Source organism: Callithrix jacchus, chromosome 9, assembly GCF_049354715.1.
Source record: "Callithrix jacchus isolate 240 chromosome 9, calJac240_pri, whole genome shotgun sequence".
NCBI classification, from domain to species: domain Eukaryota; kingdom Metazoa; phylum Chordata; class Mammalia; order Primates; family Cebidae; genus Callithrix; species Callithrix jacchus.
This window is the reverse complement of record NC_133510.1, coordinates 68,244,542-68,263,513: the sequence shown is the minus strand read 5'-3', so window position 1 is coordinate 68,263,513 and position 18,972 is coordinate 68,244,542. Positions and strand designations below refer to the sequence as shown.

General features: G+C 48.8%; 1 protein-coding gene and 1 long non-coding RNA gene across 12 annotated transcripts in view; one reads left to right on the top strand and one right to left on the bottom strand.

Annotated features, from left to right (window-relative positions):
* POU6F1 (POU class 6 homeobox 1) overlaps positions 1–17,097 on the bottom strand; it is a 28,005-nt gene extending 10,908 nt beyond the window's left edge. For 3 of the 11 annotated variants that reach the window (XM_035256744.3, XM_035256752.3, XM_035256747.3), the window contains exons 1-4: positions 16,639–17,097; positions 7,829–7,923; positions 5,718–5,937; positions 103–224 (exon numbers count right to left, since the gene is read on the bottom strand). In XM_035256744.3, the coding sequence (XP_035112635.1) occupies positions 103–224; positions 5,718–5,937; positions 7,829–7,876 (390 nt within the window). In that variant the 5' untranslated portion in view covers positions 7,877–7,923; positions 16,639–17,097. Of the gene's footprint in view, positions 1–102; positions 225–5,717; positions 5,938–7,828; positions 7,924–16,638 lie in introns of those variants that run through there. The other 8 variants (XM_035256748.3, XM_078336619.1, XM_078336620.1 and 5 more) reach the window with 6 other exon arrangements.
* On the top strand, positions 5,946–6,518 carry LOC144577617 (uncharacterized). Its single transcript, XR_013521891.1, has 2 exons — positions 5,946–6,004; positions 6,247–6,518. It is a non-coding gene; the product is annotated as an uncharacterized LOC144577617 (long non-coding RNA).
* Positions 17,098–18,972: the final 1,875 nt, after the last annotated feature.

Here is an 18,972-nt window from a genome sequence, read left to right as displayed (position 1 = left end):
CTGCCCAGTGAAGTTCCCAGATCCCATGGCTTCCCCATGCTGGCTGTCCCATGCCCCACTCCTGCCCTCAACCCTCTGTCCAGCTCCCGGGGCAGCCCTTACCTGGGGGGCAGCTTGTACAGCCAGCGGCGTCAGAGTCTGCGATGCCTGAGGCTGGCTTGGGGCTTGGCTGAAGGTGGCAATGGCAGGGGCAGGGCTTGGAGGGATCCCCGGGGGTGACTTCACTTCACAAGGCATTGAGAGAAAGAAGGACAAGGAGTGAACCTGACGTGAGTGGAAGGGTCACCATAGCAGTACAGACATCCCATCTGCAGCCTGAAGCAGTGACCCTCAGTCCCATGCTGCACTGCTACAGAGCCCCAGATCGATCGTTGGCCTTCCCTGGCCCATGAGACAGCTTCCTGAATGCTGCAGTAGTGAGGCTAGGAGGCTGGGGAACGCTGTGCCAGCTCTGGAAGGTTAACCACCCCTTCCCATATCTAGCTGAAGGAGATATGTGGGTGAGTGTTAGCCCTCATTTCCTGGCCCTGTAAGAACCGTCACATTGTCAACAGAGGGGCCTGAAGCACACATATGTCAGGGAGGGCTGGAGCTAGAATTGATGGGAGCAGCTGTCTTTGGTTCATCCAGCCACTGAATCACTGTCTGCCCTACCTCCAGGCTACTTTCTGAGGCAGCTGCTGGCTTGGGGAAGGGGCAGGGGTTCCTGAAGGGCAAAGTCCTGCAAGCGACAGTCCCTGAAAACTGGACAGGTCTGTGCTGCACTACAGGATCACAGGGGCTCTCCAGGACAGCCGGCTTATCTCTGCTATTCCCTGAGGTCTAAAGTCAAGTGAGCAGCTTCGATGAGCTTCTAGAGGAACTTCCTGTGACCTGCAGCTTTTTGCCTGATCTTGGTACCTTGGCCTATGCAGGTACTGGGGTACCCCTACCAGGAAACTTCTTCACAGCCACACAACAATGAGGAGAAGGGTTATTATTTAATATATAGTGAGTTAAAAGGAGCCTAGGAGTTGAGTGATGGATATTGGACCAGATCAGTGGCTTTTTAATTTTTTTTTTTTGAGACGGAGTTTCACTCTTATTACCCAGGCTGGAGTGCAATGGCGCGATCTAGGCTCACTGCAACCTCCGCCTCTGGGGATCAAGGGATTCTCCTGCTTCAGCCTCCCAAGTAGTTGAGATTACAGGTGCATACCACCATGCCCGGCTAATTTTTTTTTCTTGTATTTTTAGTAGAGACAGGGTTTCACCATGTTGGCCAGGCTGGTCTCAAACTCCTGATCTTAAGTGATCTCCCTGCCAGAGCCTCCCAAAGTGCTGGGATTACAGGCATGAGCCACCATGCTTGGCCAGATTAGTGGCTTCTTAATACTGCTGGGCATATATTTCTAGGCTTTAATCTGGGCCTACTGAATCAGAATGTCCAGGAGTGGAGGCTAGTTACCTCGTCTCTCTTTTTTCCTTTAAAGCTTCCCCTGCGATATGGCCAAGAGTGGGAACCACTAAATCACATAACTGCAAGAGTCTGTCCAACCCTGCAGTCCTGGCCCATGTTTCAATTTGGGAAGGTGTCACCCTAACTCAGGACTATACTGTTCACAGCATATAACAATAAAACCCAGGTAGTTTAAAGAATTAAAGAGACAAGCATACACCAACAAAGGCATTATAAAATAGTAAAAGAAAACAAAATAACAGGTTTATCTCCTCTGTGGAGGGAAGATACATTTCTAACTACTGAAAAAAAAATCAGGCTGGGTGCAGTAGCTCACGCCTGTAATCCCAGCACTTTGGGAGGCTGAGGAGTTGCCAGACCAGCCTGAGCAACAAAACAAGATGCTATCTCTATGAAAAAAATAAAAATGAATTAAAAAAATAAAACAGAAAAAGATCAGCAAACATAATGAGAGCCTGAACATATGAAAAATTTTAAAACATTTTGTTGGACAAAATGCAAGAAAACATAGCAAGTAAGTGAGAAAATGGGAAAGTGACAAACATAAATGATGAAAGCTTACCCTCTAAAGAAGCAAAATGTTCGTTTTATTAGGGCATATTTAGCAGGACCACGGAGTCCAAGGTTTTACATACATTAGGGCTTCTACTGCTTCCTGCTAGACTGTACGGAAAGACTAAATGAACTCACAGAACCATCACCAGTGTACCTGCTTCTCCACAGCACCACTCACTAGTTTTTTCTTTTTTTTTTTTTTGAGACAGGGTCTCACTCTGTCATCCAGGCTGGAGTGCAGTGGTGCAATCTCAGCTTCCCAGGCTCAATGATCCTCCCACCTCAACCTCCCAAGTAGCTGTAACTATAGGCATGTGCCACCACTCCTGGCTAATTTTTTATTTTTTTGTAGAGAGGGGGTTTTGCCATGTTCCCCAGGCTGGTCTGGAACTCCTGAGCTCAAGCAGTCTGCCTGCCTCAGCTTCCCGAAGTGCTGGGACTATAGGCATGAGCCACCATGCCCACCCACCAGTATAGGTTTTATCACCACTTATTTATTTCCTGGCTTAACAGGGATGTTGCACTTTAAAGTCAATTACTTTTCTTCTCATGGATAGCAAGATTTTTTATTTTTCATGAAATGACTTCCTCCTATGTTAATAATTAATTTCCCTTCAAAGGGAATTTTATTTATTTTATTGTTATTATTTTTTGAGATGGAGTCTTGCTCTGTTGCCCAGGCTGTAGTGCAATGGTGCAATCTCAGCTCACTGCAACCTCTACCTCCCGCCGGGTTATAGCGATTCTCCTGCTTCAGCCTCCAGAACAGGTGGAACTACGGGAGTGCACCACCACACCTGGCTAATTTTTATATTTTTAGCAGAGATGGGGTTTTACCATGTTGGCCAGGCTGGTTTCAAACTCCTGACCTCAGGAGATTTGCCTGTCTAGGCCTCCCAAAGTGCTGAAATTACAGGTGTGAGACACTGCGCCTAGCCTCAAAGTAAATTTTAGTAGACTATATCACACACAAAATTTTTTTTTTTTTTGAGACGGAGTTTCACTCTTGTTACCCAGGCTGGAGTGCAATGGCGCGATCGTGGCTCACCGCAACCTCAGCCTCCTGGGTTCAAGCAATTCTCCTTCCTCAGCCTCCTGAGTAGCTGGGATTACATGCACGCACCACCATGCCCAGCTAATTTTTTGCATTTTTAGTAGAGACGGGGTTTCACCATGTTGACCAGGATGGTCTCAATCTCTTGACCTTGTGATCCACCCGCCTCGGCCTCCCAAAGTGCTGGGATTACAGGCTTGAGCCATAGCCCCCAGTCCATACACAAAAATTTTTTAAAGGAACAATATAAAAACATTCAAAGCAGCACTGTTTATGTAAATGAAAACCCAGACAATTTGACAATGGCCAAAACCAGAAGCAGGTGTGTGACTCTATGTCAATAAAAGACACACATACATGAAATTATGTGGTGGTGTCATACTACTTAGTCTACCTTTAGTGGCCACACCAATAAAAATATGTATGTGTGACAAAGACCGGATAGTAATTTAGAGTGACACAAACCAATAGACTCTGTTTTCATCCTGAAAAAGCTTCCTGTTACTTAGTTTTGTTTTGTTTTATTTTTTATTTTATTTATTTATTTTTGAGATGGAGTCTTGCTCTGTTGCCCAGGCTGGAGTGCAGTGGCATGATCTCAGCTCACTGCAACCTCTGCCTCCTGGGTTCAAGTGATTTTCCTGCCTTAGCCTCCCAAGTAGCTGGGACTACAGGCATGTGCCACCAAACCTGGCTAATTTTTTGTATTTTTAGGAGTCAGGGTTTCACTATGTCAACTGGGATGGTCTCAATCTCCTGACCTCGTGATTCACCCACCTCAGCCTCCCAAAGTGCTGGGATTACAGGCATGAGCCACCTTGCCTGGCCTGTTTTGTTTTAATAACAGGAAACCCTTCTTCTTCATCTTTTGTTTTTCTTTTTTTTTTTGAGACAGAGTCTCACACTGTCACCCAGGCTGGAGAGCAATGGTGTGGGCTAGGCTCACTGCAACCTCTACCTCCCAGGTTCAAGTGACTCTCCTGCCTCAGCCTCCCAAGTAGGTGTGACTACAGATGGGTGCCACCACACCTGGCTAATTTTTGTATTTTTAGTTGAGACGGGGTTTCACTATGTTGGCCAGGCTGGTCTTAAACTCCTGACCTCATGAGCCACTCGCCTTGGCCTCCCAAAGTGCTAGGATTACAGGCGTGAGCCATTGCATCCAGTGGGAAACCCTTCTTAACACTGCACACCTAGAAAGTCTCCATCACTCTAAGCTGGCAGCTTAGGTGGTGCCATCTCAAAATACCTCCCTTAGCTGCTTGATGATGACTAAAATTCCTTTATAGAGGAGGAGCCTTTTGTGAAAGGCTTAGACACACAAACCCCTGGAAGGAGATGCACACTACACAAACACTCATGAAAATCATTGATTTAGGATCCATTTCGGAGAGTGGATTTGGATAAGGAGCAGAATTAAGGCACCAGAGGAAATGAGCTATGAAGACGGATAAATGGGTAAAAGGGAAGTGAGGGCACAGTGAATACACCTGAGAAACCTCCCCTGTTTTCTGAAAAGGGGTTCCACTCCACAGCGACTATGCTGAATGGAAGGAGTGGCAGACACAGGGTCCTTGTCTTCCCTGCCTGTTCTCCAGGGCACTGCCCCTTGGGAACAGTTGATGACCCATCCTGGCCTCCACATGGAAGCAGAGCATTTCCAGGTTAGGGAAAAATGGTCATGTCTCTTGTCATTCCTTTATCCAAAAAGAAAAGAAAATGACTAAGGTTACTAGGGTTCCAAGGAATTCACACACTGACATGAAGGTAGAGCAAGCAATGTGTGCTCATGCGGTTTTCTTGTTAAGGAGCTGTTGCTCTCTGAAGTTTGCATGTTCTCATTTGCTTTCTTCTTGCCTTTTCTTCTCGGCCCACCCCCACCAGTCCAGATCTCCAGTTAAGGGGAGGGGGAACGTACAGCAGAAGTCAAGGGGAAATGAATTGGGGTGTTATGGGGAAACTGAAAAAGGAGGCCCAAGGCTTCCCTGCAAAAAGAGATGACTACTCTGCAAGTGTTAATGAGGAAGACTGATGAGAGGGTACCCCAAGGCCAGGGAGTTGTGCCTGATCCCCCACAGCTCAGTCTCTTCAACAGCCCAGGCTGTCCCACTGCAATACTGCAAGAGAATCACACTCACACCTTAAGGTCATCTTTGGAGAGGGATATCATCTATAAATCTATGGGGTTCTACAAGATCCTACCTAATCTGTATCTTTAATCTGAGGCAGGTAAGATGCCCTCCCATCCTCCTCAGCTCCTGGGACCTCCCAGCTCTGCTACAAAAAAGATTGAGTTGGAAAGGCTGGCAGGATCCTGAAGGTCCAGTCCTCTCTGCACTGGACCTGAGAATGTGGTTTAGATCTAGGGCCCCCTGAGGTTGATTCAATCCCCTGAGCTGAGTGCTGCCAGTCTCCTCCCACCTCACCCTGATCCATCCTAGTTTAGGCCTGGAAGTAACTCAAACTAGATCTAAAGCTCCAGAAACAAAGAGTGTAGAGGAGCCCTGGCAGTTGACCAGAGGCACAGGCTGTGGTCAGAGGCTGTCCAGTGGGCAGGCAGACAAGACCCTAAAACCACCTGGGCCCCAAGGACTCATGCTGGCTCCCCAGGGACCACAGGAGGGACTCGGGACTCAGGTGGAGCAATACCAGGTGGGAGCGATGGCCTCGTACCAGTTGCCTCTGCAGAGGAGCCCAGGTTGTCTGGCCCAGCTTCACCAGCAGCTTGACTGGCTTCAGCAGGGTCTCCACTCTGGGAGCCCTCGGCAGCCACGCCCTCCAGTCCTTTGCTCTCTTCCTCAGCAGGGAGCTGGGCATCCACTCCGACTTCCAGCACTCGGATGGTCTCATGACCTGACATCACAATGACCTGCAAGCAGAGGATGGAGACACTGCTGGGGGATGGGCTGGTAGAGCTACAGGATCCAAAGCTCTGGGTATGGCTGGGGGAGAGACGGGAGGGCACTTCGGGATGTAGACCTTCTGTCCAGAGGGTTGTGTGCTCTGTGAGAATTCCAGAGCCTGGAGCAGGCTGCAGCTCCCTGATTCCAGGGAAGGAGCTGCTGGAGGAAAGCAGGCCCTGGTGACAGGGAGAAGGGCCTGATACAAGCTAGAAAATGTCCCCCAGAGCCAGACCATTTGGGAGCTAATTTCTCTTTGTTCCATCTCTTGGACTCAGTGCAGGGAGTGGTGGATGGCTTATCCTACAACTTGGAAGGATGTCCTCTTGGCAGCTAGGATATTGGCACGTGGCTCTGAGGGCTCCTAACATGGTACCCACAGCTTAAGACGGGCCAGGAAGCAAATCCCTCTCCACTTCCCTTGAAACTATCTGAAAGTTCCCCAAAGATAAAGGGATGGAAAATGAATGCTCTACAATGCTGAGTAACTTTTATGGCCCATGATTCCTTTATTTCCAAAACTCTGGAGTAAAGGCTCAATTTCCCTGCAAGCTAAATTCCTGAAACAAAGGTCAAGAATCCGTAAGAGGCAGTTTCTCCTTCTCTGCCTGGCCGCTCCTAGACTGCAGCTTTTTATCCTGTGGTCCTGTGGCTCCTGTTGCCACCTACTGTGGGCATGCTCAGACCTCAAGGGCAATCTCCGTGCATGAGCAACACAGGCGGACCTTGAGCCTCCTCAGAACACTTGGTCTCCCTCCCATGCCCAGATGCCCCACACTGGCTCTTCATCACCATCATAGTAGCCCTGCCAACTGGGCCATAGGAGAATCAGAGACAAAGTCTGTAAATTAAACAGCTTTGTGTCAGGCCTCTCTGCATCTGGCCTGAGCCTGAAATCACTCTCACAACACACTCTTTAAGCCTGAAAGTGGATCCAGCCAAACTGGGCTGGAAAAACTGACAATGTGACCCATCAGGAGAATATGAGATGAGTGAATACATCCCAAAAGCAGCTCTTGTGCTTCCTCCAGCTTGCCCTATGAGGGACTTCACGCCAATTTCAGAGTTCATCTTTTCTTTTTTTTTTTTTGGAGACAGAGTCTTGCTCTGTCACCCAGGCTGGAGTGCGGTGGCACGATCTCAGCTCACTGCAACCTCCACCTCCTGGGTTCCAGTGATTCTCTTGCCTCAGCCTCCCAAGTAGCTGGGATTACAGGTGCCCACCACCACCCCCGGCTAAATTTTGTATTTTTAGTAGAGACGGGGTATCACCATGTTGGCCCGGCTGGTCTTGAACTCCTGACCTCAGGTGACCCACCACCTTGGCCTCCCAAAGTGCTGGAATTATAGTCGTGAGCCAACATGCCTGGCCTTTTTTTCTCCTTTAAAAAAATGACATAGTCATTTGCAAAAAAGAAAATGTGTATAAGCAAAAAGAAAAACTAAAGAGTAAATTACCTGATGTCAAAACTTTCCCCATGTAAACTTAAACATGTGATGTACATTTTGATTTCACATCTTAAAGTCACAGCTTGGCTGGGTGTGGTGGCTCATGCTTGTAATCCCAGCACTTTAAGAGGCCAAGGTAGGTGGATCACCTGAGGTCAGGAGTTCGGGACCAGCCTGACCAATATGGTGAAACCCCATTTCTACAAAAAAATAAAAAATAAATAAAGTCACAGCTTAACTCCCCAAACTCAGGCCCTGAGAAATCCTAAGTGGAAAGTACCTCTGGACAGGTGAAGTGGCCGTGAAGTCTGGTAAGAAACAGATAATGAGGGGTCCTGTGGAGTCTTCCTCCTTTGCCCACACCCCTCGCTCCATCACCCTTACCCCACACTCTTCCACCCCAGAAGATACCTGCTCATTGACAGTCAGAGATGACTCTGACCCAGCTCCAGGATCCATGGTCGCTTGTCAGGGTTGGGTGGGGGCCGGCCCACACCTAGCACATCCTGGGTAAGATGGGATTGGAAAGGCAAAGGCTGATGTAACACAGTAATACAATTTCTATACCATCTAGAAAAGTCAGAATAGAATCGTAGGAAGACAGAGAAGCTAGGCTCTACCAAGTATCTGTAGAAGTAAAAAAAAAACCAAAAAACAGGATTTTTTTTTTTTTTTTTGCGACAGCATCTCACTCCATCGCCCAGGCTGGAGTGCAGTGGTGCGATCTATGCTCACTGCAGCCTGCATCTTCCGGGTTCAACTGATTCTCCTGCCTCAGCCTCCTGGGTAGCTGGGATTACAGCTATATGCCACCATACCAGGCTAATTTTTGTATTTTTAGTAGAGATAGTGTTTTACCATGTTGGCCAGGCTGGTCTTGAATTCCTGACCTCAAGTGATCCACCCACCTCGGCCTCCCTAAGAAACAGGAATGGCGAAAAAACAGAATTCTAAGAACTTTAAAGTGTTGCATTTCCTACAGCGTCCTAGGAGAATCAACATTCAGAAGAACCAGGAACATCTGGGCTTAAGGTGAGGAGAGTAAAGAAAGAGCCAAATATCTTCCCTGGGGCTCCGCTAGTCAAATGGGAGAGAGCACACCCAGTAGAACCCAAGGTGAATCTGACCCTGACACTCAGAACCTTAGACTCAGGTAAGGAGCAAGACAGAAATTTGGGCAGATTTCCTGGAAGAGATGGTAAAAACATAAATTAGGCCGGGCGAGGTGGCTCACACCTTTAATCCCAACACTTTGGGAGGATGAGGCAGGTGGGTCACAAGGTCAGGAGTTCAAGACCAGCCTGGCCAACATGGTGAAACCTTGTCTCCACTAAAAATACAAAACATTAGCCAGCTGTGGTGGCGGGCACTTGTAATCCCAGCTACTCGGGAGGCTGAGGCAGGAGAATCGCTTGAACCTGGGAGGTAGAGGCTGCAGTGAGACAAGATCACACCACTGCACGCCAGCCTGGAGACAGTGCAAGACTCCATCTCAAAACAACTAAATAAATTAATTAAATTAAATAAAAATAAAATAAATTAAAGTGGTCTCCTGGAACATTTAGTAAAAATTTTAGTATTTGTATCAAAGTACAGAGTAGAGTGAGACTCAGTCTCAAAAAACAAATAAATGTTCAAAATAGGTAGAGATGGAAAAAAAGAAAAAATATATGAAATAAAGTACAGAGTAATAATTTGAAAATAAAAATATAAATGCAGATCCCTAGACCTTCTCCCCCAACTACTCTGAGAGAGTCTGATTCAGTGGAGGAACATCACAGAGTCACCCCATGGATGACTCTGTGACAGCGACCCAAAGACCACAGTGGCCTGTAGCAGAGGAGGTGAGACATCCCAGATGGTGAACAGCCTGTGGGCAAAGCCCTCGTGTGAGGACAGGTTGTCTGGCTGGAGCCACAAACCACAGTCATAAGAAATAAAGAAAATAGGTTGGGCACAGTGGCTTATGCCTGTAATGCTAGCACTTTGGGAGGCGGAAGCAGGAGGATTGCTTGGGTCCAGGAGTTCGAGACCAGCCTGGGCAACAACATAGTGAGACACTGTCTCTACCAAAAATAAAAATAAAAAATAAAAAATTAGCCAGGCATTGTGGTGCATGCCTATAGTCTCAGCTACTCAGGAGGCTGAGGTGGGAAGATCGCTTGAAACTGGGAGGCAGAAGCTGCAGTGAGCAGTAATTGGTACACTCCAGCCTGGGTGACAGAAGCAGACCCTGTCTCAAAACAGAAAGAGACAGAGGGAGAGAGAGAAAAAAATGAGGCAAATAGGTTTAGACACTTTTATAGGAAAAAAGCAATTAAGATTTATTTTGAGTGTATCTTGTATGCTAGGCATTTTATGTAACACAAATTGCTTGCTGTATTACTCATGCCAAATCTGGGGGCGTGGGGAATGGGGGACATTATTATCTGCATGTGACAGATGGGGAAACAAAGCCTAGAGGGGTGTTCTGGATTCACCTTTCCCTTCTGCTACGGTCTGAATGTGTCCTTCCCCCTCAAATTAATGTGTTGAAATTCTAATCCCCAAGGTGATAGTATTAAGAGGTAGGGCCTCTGCAAGGTAATTAGGAATGGGATTAGTGACCGTATAAAAAAGGCCTGAGGCTGGGTACAGTAGCTCATGCCTGTAATCCCAGCATTTAGGGAGGCCAAGGCAGGCGGGAGGATCACTTGAGTTTAGGAGGTTGAAGCTGTGGTGAACTGTGATTATGCCACTGCACTCCAGCCTGTGCAACAGAGCGAGACCCTAGTGTGAGAGACATATTTCGACCCCTTTGACTATGTGAGGACACAGCAAGAAGGCTCGGTTAATGAGAAAGTGGGCCGTCACCAGACAACAGCACCCTGAGCTTGGACTTCCCACCTTCAGTACTATGATAAATTTCTGTTGTTTTTAAGCTACCCAGTTCATGGTATTTTGTTAAAGCAGCCCAAACAGACTAAGATAAATTCACATTCCATACAATTAACCATTTTAGCCACTTTACAGTGCACCATACAGTGGAATCTGGTACGTTCACGCCTGTGCCACCATCACCACTGTCTAGTCCCAGAACCCTTTCATCAACCCAAAAGGAAACTCCATATCCACGAATAGTCTTTCACCTTCCACTGCCACCACCCAAGCCCTGGCAACTACTCATGTGCTTTCTCTATAGAGTTCCCTATTCTGGATATTTCATGTAAATGGGATTAAAGAATATGTGGCTTTCTGTGTCTAGCTTCTTTAACTTAGCATGTTTCCAAGGTTCATCCACGTTGTAGCATGTGTCAGAATTTCATTCTTTTTCATGGCCGAATAATCTTTTTTTTTTGAGATGGAGTCTTGCTCTTTTGCCAGGCTGGAGGGCAGTGGTGCAATCTTGGCTCACTGCAACCTCCACCCCAAGTTCAAGCAGTTCTCCTGCCTCAGCCTACTGAGTAGCTGGGACTACAGGCGCCCACCTAACATGCTCAGCTAATTTTTGTATTTTTAGTAGAGATGGGGTTTCACCATGTTGGCCAGAATGGTCTTGATCTCTTGACCTCATAATCCACCTGCTTTGGCCTCCCAAAGTGCTAGGATTACAAGCATGAGCCACCACGCCTGGCCGGCTGAATAATATTCTATTGTATAGATATACTACATTTTGTTTATCCGTTCGTTAGTTGGTGGATTATTTGGGTTGTTCTAACTTTTGGCTATTGTGAATAGTGTATTATGACTATTGGGTATAATTTTTTTTGAACACCTGTTTCCAATTCTTTGGGTATATACCTAGGAATGGAACTGCTGGATTATCCCTTGGGGTTTTAGCATCTTCATTGCTTGGCAGAATGTTCCCTGATCAACCAGGTAAGGAGAACCATGAGGTTCCTTCCCTCCTCTTCCCTCCCTAACCTCTCTAGAGTTGGGGGTCAAGGAGAGGGCAAGCAATTCCAGATACCTAACAATTAAAAAAAAAAGAGGAATTGAGCCTTCCCCTTTCAGGTAGGATGAGGGGGTGCAGGAGGAGCAGAGGAATTTTCTGGAAGAACTGGTAAGCATCCACCTACCTCACTGGGGCTCTAGCCTCCTTCTTGGGTGATGTATCCCCTCTGATTTTTTTTTTCTTGAGACAGGGTCTTGCTAGAATGTAGTGGCATGACCATGGCTCACTGCAGCCTCAAACTCCCAGGCCCAAGTGAGCCTTCCGCCTTAACCACCAGAGTAGCTGCGACTATCCATGGACAGCTAATTTTTTTTTTTTGTAGATATGAGGTCTCACTATGTTGCCAGGGCTAGTCTTAAACTCCTATCCCCCCAGATTTTGTACATGGTAGTCTTCCATGAGTTTTTCAGAGAACTTGGCAATTTACCATCACTTCTGGGTAGGAATTGGGATGAGCTATGAAAGTTGTTAAATATAGAAGTCATTTGCAAAGAAAATAAGAGGAAGAGACAAAGTCGAAATGAAAGCTATGCAAGGTGAATCTGGGTGCATTACAGCTTGATACATACGTTTCATGGGGAGAAGAATTTTCCGATTCCAAAGAAGGTCATTAGGCGTAAGGCAGCAGTAGCCAATCATCGTAGAGCAGCAAGCCATCTGCTCGAGAGCAGAGTAAAGCGTGCTCATAGTCTCACTGTGGCCTCTGGCTCTTTGCTGCCAATTATGGCCTCTCACAGGGAGTGGTTGAGCAGGGACAAGTGTCCACTTTGTGACTGTGTCAGTAGAATTCAAGTAGTGATAAGGCTTGGGTGATTCTCATATCCCTTCCACCCTTAAGATTTTATGAGCTATGAGGACCTGGGTCCTTGGTGTCTGGTCCTTTAAGCCAAGAGCAAAGTCCGTCCTGAGACAGAGCCTCTAGCCACACCTAAGCCCACTCCAACCCACCAGCCAGATTTCAGCCCACCAGAAATCCAGGCAGAGCAGAGTCCAAGACCTCCCTTGTTCCAGATCTGACGCCATCTCTCTCTGTCTAACCTTTAGATGGCTCCTATTATACATGTATGTGATATCAACACCTCTCTGACAAGTAGACACTTAGCATTTTGACTCTGAGCTGTGCCCTGTGTGTTCCCCTTGCTTGGAATCTATGCAGACTTTCCTCTGGAATTGCTCCATCTCCTTGTCAGGAACTTTCCAGATTATTTTTCAAGCCTCAGCTGTGGCTGGGTTCCAGTGACTAGAAGGCCATCTTTGGTTTGCTTTTTGACCATTTCCCCAATGACTGCATAAATAGCACATCTGGATGGACTCCTTTGAGCCCATGATGCTATGTAGTGCCCACAGCCTGACAGCCAAGAGGGAGAGACAATCAGCTGTCTGTTTCAAGAGAAGGAGCTCCTATCCCCGTCCCAGCAGTACAATCCCAATACATACACAGATCATAGCAGAGCTGCTCTGGTTAAAGCTGGCGTGGGAAGCAGAGCACACCAAGGGCCCTCTCCTTTGCCTTCTTTCTCCAGTGAGTCAGGTTTGAAAAACCCCTGGATGGGGCCTGGCAAGACACTGGTTGGCTAGCAAATGGCTCACCTACCCCTTGTTTTCCTTGCTAACATCTAAAAACCCAGGCAGAGCTGAGCACAGTGGCTCACGCCTATAATCTCAGTGCTTTGGGAGGATCATGTGAGTTTAGGAGTTTGACACTTTCCTCCTCTCTGCAAAAGATTAAAAAACAAAAAACAAAAAACAAAACTAAGCCAGGCGCGGTGGTTCATGCCAGTAATCCCAGCACTTTGGGAGGCCGAGGCAGGAGAAATGCTTGACCCCCCCCCGAGGTGGAGGTTGTAGTGAGCCAAGATTGCACCACTGCACTCCAGCCTGGGCAACAGAGCGAGACTCCAACTCAAAAAAACAAACAAACAAACAAAAAAACTAGCCGGTGTAGTGGTGCACACTTGTGGGAGGACTGCTTGAGCCCCAGAGGTCAAGGCCGCAGTGAGTTGTGATCATGCCACTGCACTCCAGCCTGGGTGACAGAGCAAGACTTTGTCCCAAATAAATAAATATAAAAACAAAACCCCAAGCAGTCTCAGGGGTAAAAGGAACTACAAGTGCTAAGGCATTCGCATACCCTGAGAATCCAAAGAGGTCCAGGGCCATGCAGGATTTTCAGTGGGGAAGAGAACTTTGTTCTTTCTACCTGTCATTCTCCTCTGGACCTGCTTTGAGTTTAGAGCAGTATTCCAAGATACTCAGGAGAAGGACTGGGAAATCCCAAACTCCCTAAAATAGCCTGAGATCCTAGTAGAAGATCTAGTAGAAATGCCTTGCCTAATTTGACCAGGTGGTGTGGTGGCTCACGCCTTTAATCCTAACACTTTGGGAGGCCAAGGCAGGAGGATCACCTGAGATCAGGAGTTCAAGACCAGATTGGCCAACATGGGGAAACCCTGTCTCTACTAAAAATAGAAAACTTAGCTGGGCATGGTGGTGGGCACCTGTAGTCCCAGCTACTCAGGAAGCTGGGGCAGGAGAATTGCTTGAATCAGGGAGGTGGAGGTTGCAGTGAGCCGAGATTGTACCACTACACTCCAGAGCAAGACTCCGTCTCAAAAAATAAAAATAAAAATAAATAAATAAATAAAATGGTGATTAAATAGGCAAGCCCTACGGGATGATGATGATGATATAGATCATATAAATGAAATGCTTAGCATGATGCTTTTACCACAATCATCTCCATTTTTTTTTCTTTTTTTTTTTTAAAGATGGGGTTTCACCATATTGGTCAGGCTGGTCTTGAACTCCTGACCTCCGGTGATCCGCCTGCCTCAGCCTCCCAAAATGCTAGGATTACAGGCGTGAGCCACCGTACTCAGCTAACCATCTTCATTTTTATCTATATGTTCACAGAGGTAGAGAGAGGTCAGGTGACTTGACCAAGGACACTGGAGAGTCAGTGGCAGATTCAAACTTCAAGGCTCTGTCCACCTCCTCAAACCCCATTCTCCTGACACCACACAGAGCCTCCTCTCAGGAAACAGGAGAAGGCTGATGGGGATTGCTCTGGCCCCCAAGACTCAGGAGACACTAGAAAACAGAGGATATCAATTCTGCTCCAGACGGGCCCCTGACCCTACACGCTGAACCATCAGCAGAGCTAACAGTCTTGCCAAGCTGTTGTTAGACCAGCTAGGCACACATACAGAAGAAAGAAAAAAGAGTAATGAGGTGACCAAAAAAATAGGAGTAGAGCCAAGCGTAGTGGCTCTTACCTGTAATCCCAGCACTTTGGGAGGTGAGGCAGGCGGATCACCTGAGGTCAGGCTTTTGAGACCAGCCTGACCAACATGGAGAAACCTCATCTCTACTAAAAAGACAAAATTAGCCAGGCGTGGTGGTGCATGCCTGTAATCGCAGCTACTCGGGAGGCCGAGACAGGAGAATCACTTGAACCTGGAGCTTGCAGTGAGTCAAGATTGTGCCACTGCACTCCAGCCTGAGTGACAGAGTGAGACTCCGTCTCGAAAGAAAAAAAGGGAAAGATTACTCAGATAATTATACGGTGAGTATATCTTGGGGACGAGAATATAAGCTTATCCCAAATTCCGTCAAAATGAAGATAAACAAACATTACAAGAGCAAATTTCTTCTGATTCACTTTTCTTTTCTTTTTTTGTTCTTGAGACCGAGTCTCACGAGTCTCACTCTGTCGGCCAGGCTGGAGTGAAGTGGCATGATCTTGGCTCACTGCCACCTCTGCCTCCTAGGTTCAAGCAATTCTTCTGCCTCAGCCTCTCAAGTAGCTGGGACTATAAGCGAGTGCCACCACGCCTGGCTAATTTTTGTATTTTTAGTAGAGATGGGGTTTCAACACCTTGGCCAGGCCGTTCTCAAACTCTTTACCTCATAATCCACCTGCCTTGGCCTCCCAAAGTGCTGGGATTACTGGCATGAGCCATGGCACCTGGCCCCTGACTCACTTTTCTTAACTGCCAGGAAGTATTTCCAAGTTCAAAACAGAAGAAATGGCCACACACACACACACACACACACTCACGCACAATCACTTCATGGTATTACCTTGTTTGTTTTCATGTTTAGCATCTACTTGTCCACCCCCAGAAAAAACTCCATGATAGAAGTTTTGTCTGAATTGTTCAGAGCATGGCACTGAGCAGGTATTTTTGTTGAACCAATGAAGAAATGAAGTTCTACAGCAGTTAAGCGAAGTACCAGGTAACAGAAGTATCACTTTGAACACCCGGACTTGAATCAAAATGGAATATATGGAATTATTCCTCAGAAGGCCTCTGCCAGTCAATGTCGACTACCTTAGATTGCCAAATAAGGGGCGTGGGATACATGTATATGAACAATTGGAGACCAGCCCTCTACTCTTGGAACAAGGAATTGGGGAAGGGCAGATGAGGTTAAAAATCTCCGCAAAGAGCCTCTTTTCTTTGGCCCAGGAAGGCTTCCTGAACTCTTCAGATTTACCCCTGCCCAGCAGCACACGGTTCTGTGACGGTTTTAGGCTTCCATTCCGGCTAAGCGGGGAATTCTGCCGCGAAAGTGGAGGGTACAGGGTATGCTGGGAGCTCCTTTGGCCTTGCCAGGTGAGCCTGCCCAGGGAGCCTACATCGGGCCCATTATTATGAATATTTATTAATAATATTATCGTTATTAAATATTTATGAAGTGCTCATGCTCTGCCCGATGGTGACTCTCCCATCACTGCCCCACCCTTCCAGCAACGCCCGGGTCCCTAACCCCGAGTCCCACCGGTCATCCCAGAGTTTGTTCATTCAGGAGAATTCTGACAGGTCACCCTGGCCGCCCCAGCTGGCCCTAACCGCCGGGAACCCAGGCGTCCGTGTTCTCCAGCGGGGTAGGGATCCGCTTGTGCAGAGCGTCCCCTGTGGTCCGAACCCCACCAGGGTTCCAGGGACAGAAACGGGGAGGGGCCAGGTCCGGGTTCCCCACCGGGTCCACCTGGCGGCCGCCCTCTCCGCTCCAGGTCCGGGCAGCCCACGGGCGGGCGAGGGCGCGGCCCCCGGGTGTCCGGCCCCAGGCGGGCAATCGCACGCCGTCCTGCTCCCACAGCTCCCCGCCGCCCCGGCCCCGCATCCCGCCGCCCCGGCCCCGAGGCTTTTTTTCTCTTTATCATAAATATATAAATTATGCTAATTACGGGCATTGCATATTAACCAAACCCGAAACCTCCCCTGCCCGGCCCCCTCCCCCTCCGTGCAAACCCCTCCCCGCCCAGGACCCCGCTACTTACCAGAGCCCGAGCCCGAGCCGCTTTCGCCCCGGGTGCCCGGCGGCCACCGATTAGAGATTCATCTCACAGCCCGGGCCAGGGGGCCGGGACCGGGGCCACGGCGGCCGCCGCCCGCAGACAAAGAAGCCAGTGCGGCTTGGATGGGCTCGGCTCGGCCCGGGAGCTGGTCGGGACCCGCCGCCGCCCCCGGGCCCCTAGCCTGGGCTGGGCAGAGCCAAAGGGGGTTCCGCGGGCTGCGCCAGGCGGAGGGGGACGGCCGGGAAGCGGGAAGGGGAAGCCGGGTGGGGGTCGGTCAGGTATATATTTTTCCTCGTTCCCCCCTTCCACGACCCCCCCTTATCCCTCCCCCCCTTTTTCCCTCCTTCTGCTACTTGGATTTTTTTAGCTGCTGCGTCATGAGCATAATTTATGCAAAGAGCTTTGCCGCATGCTGCACCGCCCGCGCCAGCCGCCGGGGGCGGCGGGCTGGGCGGGCGGTCAGGGAAGAGCGAGGGGTGGGGGTTGGGAGGGGACCCTCGGGCCCTGGCCTAGCGGGAGGCCCGGGAGGCTCTTTCCCGAGACAGGGTTGGACGGTCAGTGGGGTGGTTACTCAGCCCCTTCGAGATGCCGCGGAGGTGGTTTCATTTTGTAAGGTGCCAGAGTGGGAGCTGGAGTCCCGACTGGGGACCCTCCATGCCACAAGGCCTTCAGCCGAGGGTTGGGGCGGTGACTCCCTGCCACTGCTTTTCCTGTAGGTAATCAACTCCTTAATGTTGAAAGTCAAGTTTATGTCTATCTCTCCCTCCCTAGAAAGGCGGGGGAGCGGGCCAGGCCTGGTGGATCCCGCCTTTAATTCCAGCACTTTGGGAGGCTGAGGCAGGCGGATCACCTGAGATCGAGAGTTCAAGACCAGCCTGACCAGCACGGAGAAACCCTGTCTCTACTAAAAATACAAAATTAGCCGGGCATGGTGGCACATGCCTGAAATCCCAGCTACTTGGGAGGCTGAGGCAGGAGAATCGCTTGAACCCGGGAGGCAGAGGGTGTGGTGAGCGGAGATCGTGCCATTGCATTCCAGTCTGGGCAACAAGAGCGAAACTTTGTGCCACTGCACTCCAGCCTGGGCACCAAGAGTGCATGAAAGAAAGAAAGAAAGGAGAGGAGAGAGAGAGAAAGAGAAAGAGAAGGAGGGAGGGAAGGAAGGAGGGAGGGAGGGAGAAAGAAAGGTGGGGGAACTCAGCTAACGTGGAGAACCTCTGCACAGCTGTGGCCCGGCACCAAAGCAGTGAAGGGTTGCAGGTCCCTCACCCAGTGGCAGCCCTGGGCTGTGTTGTCTAAAAGCAGCTTTCCGGTCTTGTCCAAGTAGACAAGGAAATGTGAACAGAATGACAAAGTTCAGTGTAATGGTAAAAAACCTCTGTTAGCTTCTGAAGGTAGAGAGGGGACCAGAAAAGGGATGGATGTGGGGGGCTGAGGGAAAGCAGATTGGAGTAGTGGACAAATGAGAGAGGAAAATGTTGCCAGACCAAAGTGAAAGAGTGGAAATGAGGGGAGAAGAACTGGGAAGGAAGGAAGCTCTGTAAATCCAATGAATGTGGATCCCAACACAGAGGCCACCTGCTGTCTCTCTAGGCTCCCTCCCACCCTCCCGAGATATTTGGTGGTCTGATGATAGCTAGAGGTAGATGGGTTAGAGGCAGTGTGACAATGTAAGTGGAGGACTCAGTCCTCCCCAGGACTGCTCCGTAAAGCCTCCTGGTAGAAGGGCATTCAATGGCCTGGCCTCCTGGTTAACCTGGCCAGTGGAGCTCAGGCTGTGTCAGCTTGCTGTTTCCATCTGGGAGTGATCAGGTATCGCTGGCAGCAGCTTATGAGTAACCAATGTATTACGTGCATGTACATATGTATATACTTAGGTTTTAGTCCCAACTCTTCCACTAGCAGTCCAGGCAAGTAATTCAACTTCTTCATTAGTTAAAAAACAAGTTTATGAGCCTGTGTGAAAAAAAAAATGAAAGCTGCAAGCTCTGTACAATTGTAAGGTGTCATTCCCTGTCCAGTAGTTTGAACTCATTTTCATGGCCTTGTGAAACTCTACTACGCCACATGGTATTATAGTTCTTGGGGTTTTTGTTTGGTCTGTAGTCCCTGTGGCCTCTCCCCCTGGACTGAATTCTTTGAGGGCACTGGTTGCGACTCATTTTTGTACACTACTCTTTTTTTTACTGGGAGTGGGCCTGCCGCTGCCCCCCGCCCCGGGGGGGGGTGGAGAGACAGGGCTCCCCATGTACAGTACTCTTTATGTGAAGAAGGGGCTCAGTATTGCTGCTTAACTTTGTCACATGAAGGTTGAAA